Source organism: Sphaeroforma arctica (assembly GCF_001186125.1).
Source record: "Sphaeroforma arctica JP610 unplaced genomic scaffold supercont1.5887, whole genome shotgun sequence".
NCBI lineage: Eukaryota > Ichthyosporea > Ichthyophonida > Sphaeroforma > Sphaeroforma arctica.
In genome coordinates this window covers 1-1,816 of record NW_014034671.1, presented here as the reverse complement: position 1 = coordinate 1,816, position 1,816 = coordinate 1, and the positions used below count along the sequence as shown (strand labels likewise).

Below are 1,816 nucleotides of genomic sequence, written 5' to 3'. Positions count from 1 at the left end.
TATATGCATGTATCCATAACTAGACTAGTTGGTAGACCTATATGCGTGATATCGGTTTCCTGTAGATAAATAGCCGACATATTTATATTTATACTTACACATAGCGTGGAAGGTATGCTCCTCGCAAAGTATTATTTGGAGTGCTACCGGCAAAGAATGCGGTCAAACCTGAACTCGGATGGTGTCATGTGTCACCTTTAGATACATACGGCATGTGAGGCAATCGGGATCGTTTATATCTAGCGTTAGTAGCGGTGTGCAGATTTAAACATGTGCCACAAGAATATGTGCGTGGTTGTACATGTCATTCGTGGCGATTGGGTCGCACTCGTAGCCCAGTATTTGCGGACATTGTGTGTATGGGCTTTTTGGTACCTCATATTCCAAAAAAGTACAAACGGGTCGATGTTAGTTCATTGTGTATTTAGAGGGGCATGCTGTTTGGATACCTTGTTTTGTCGATCGTTTGTCTCTTTATTTTATTCATTCGTATTAATTCTCATGGTATAAAGAATGATATTCTCATGGTTTTTAGAAAACGTAATTTCGTAAAAGAATCTTGAATCCACTTGCGTTGGATGTATGTATGCCTTAACTATATAATTCAGAGAATCTGACTCGATATTGGAACTTGGTATGTGTTGACATCAGAACTCAGATCTCTGACTCGAACATAGAGACTTGCGATAGAAGACTGTTGACATACAACTGTACAATAAACTGTACACATGACAATAGTGACAAGTCTGCTTTATTATTGGGATATAATCGACCTTGGCATCTGGAACTGGTGAAACGACTGTGCCAATGTTGTATCCTCAGATGGCTATATGCAAATAGAGCGTATGCATACATGGATTACATGTTTGTATATCTTTAGATAGGTTGTCAGTGCCACAGTCGTGCACATACAGCTATTAAAATCATCGGTCCTGCCGCAGCGACTAACACCATTTGCAACAATGTACAAGTAGCATGACTACGATATTCATAGATGCCTTATTCATTTGTGTCATCAGGAAGCATGTGTTGAACGCCGACGCTCCGAAAGAACAACCTCCGAAAGAGAACACTCCCAAAAAGAAATCGCTCAAAGCCGACCCCGTCCAGGCAGGGACGGAAACGTACACGTATATAGCACCGACAAACACACTCCTGGAGCGATTGCAGAGGCAAAACGATGTTTTGATTGGACGAGAGGAGTATCTCAAGAGTGAATTTGTCACAGCCGGTAACAGAGCCTATCTGATTGGTCACCAGGACGGCAGTTTCCCGCCAATGGGATGGCACATAGCCGGGGAGATGGGTGAGTGCAGTTGGTGTTGAGAGCTGAGAACATATGCTGCCTGTCTTTTTGTACTATCGTGTATGTATAGGGTTTGCTTTAGTGTACTATTGAGCCTATATCTACGATGGCTTTTTGGATTGTCAGCAAACCCTACTTTCACTCTCCAATCGTTTTAGTTGAAATTGGATCCGTATGCTAGTCTGTAAATGTTTTGCTTCAGAATAACGTTCTGCACTCACATAGTCTGTATTCTATTTTAGGTGGACTGTGGACCCATCCAATTAAATTGCTCGATGGCTTTGATGCGACGCTAAACTACAAACTAAGCACAGCCGACGGCGATATAAAGGGCATTTCAAAACTAACTAATGCACACCGCTTCACCAACTACCCCGTCGGAAATACACACACCTTCTCAACGAATGAGGGTGTTCAAAAGAAAGAGTAAGCAGAATCTACGTTAGATATGTGTGTATCGCCTATGAATATGTGGTTACTTCAATATATGTGAAAATGTTCATATACGTA

General features: G+C 41.7%; 1 protein-coding gene across 1 annotated transcript; it reads left to right on the top strand.

Moving 5' to 3' along the window:
- Positions 1 to 975: 975 nt before the first annotated feature.
- On the top strand, positions 976 to 1,736 carry SARC_15291 (hypothetical protein; the record flags this gene model as incomplete). The annotated part of the gene is made up of 2 exons (XM_014290584.1): positions 976 to 1,306; positions 1,549 to 1,736. The coding sequence occupies 2 exons, from the start codon at positions 976 to 978 to the stop codon at positions 1,734 to 1,736; spliced, it is 519 nt and encodes a 172-aa protein (XP_014146059.1).
- Between the last annotated feature and the right edge of the window lie 80 nt (positions 1,737 to 1,816).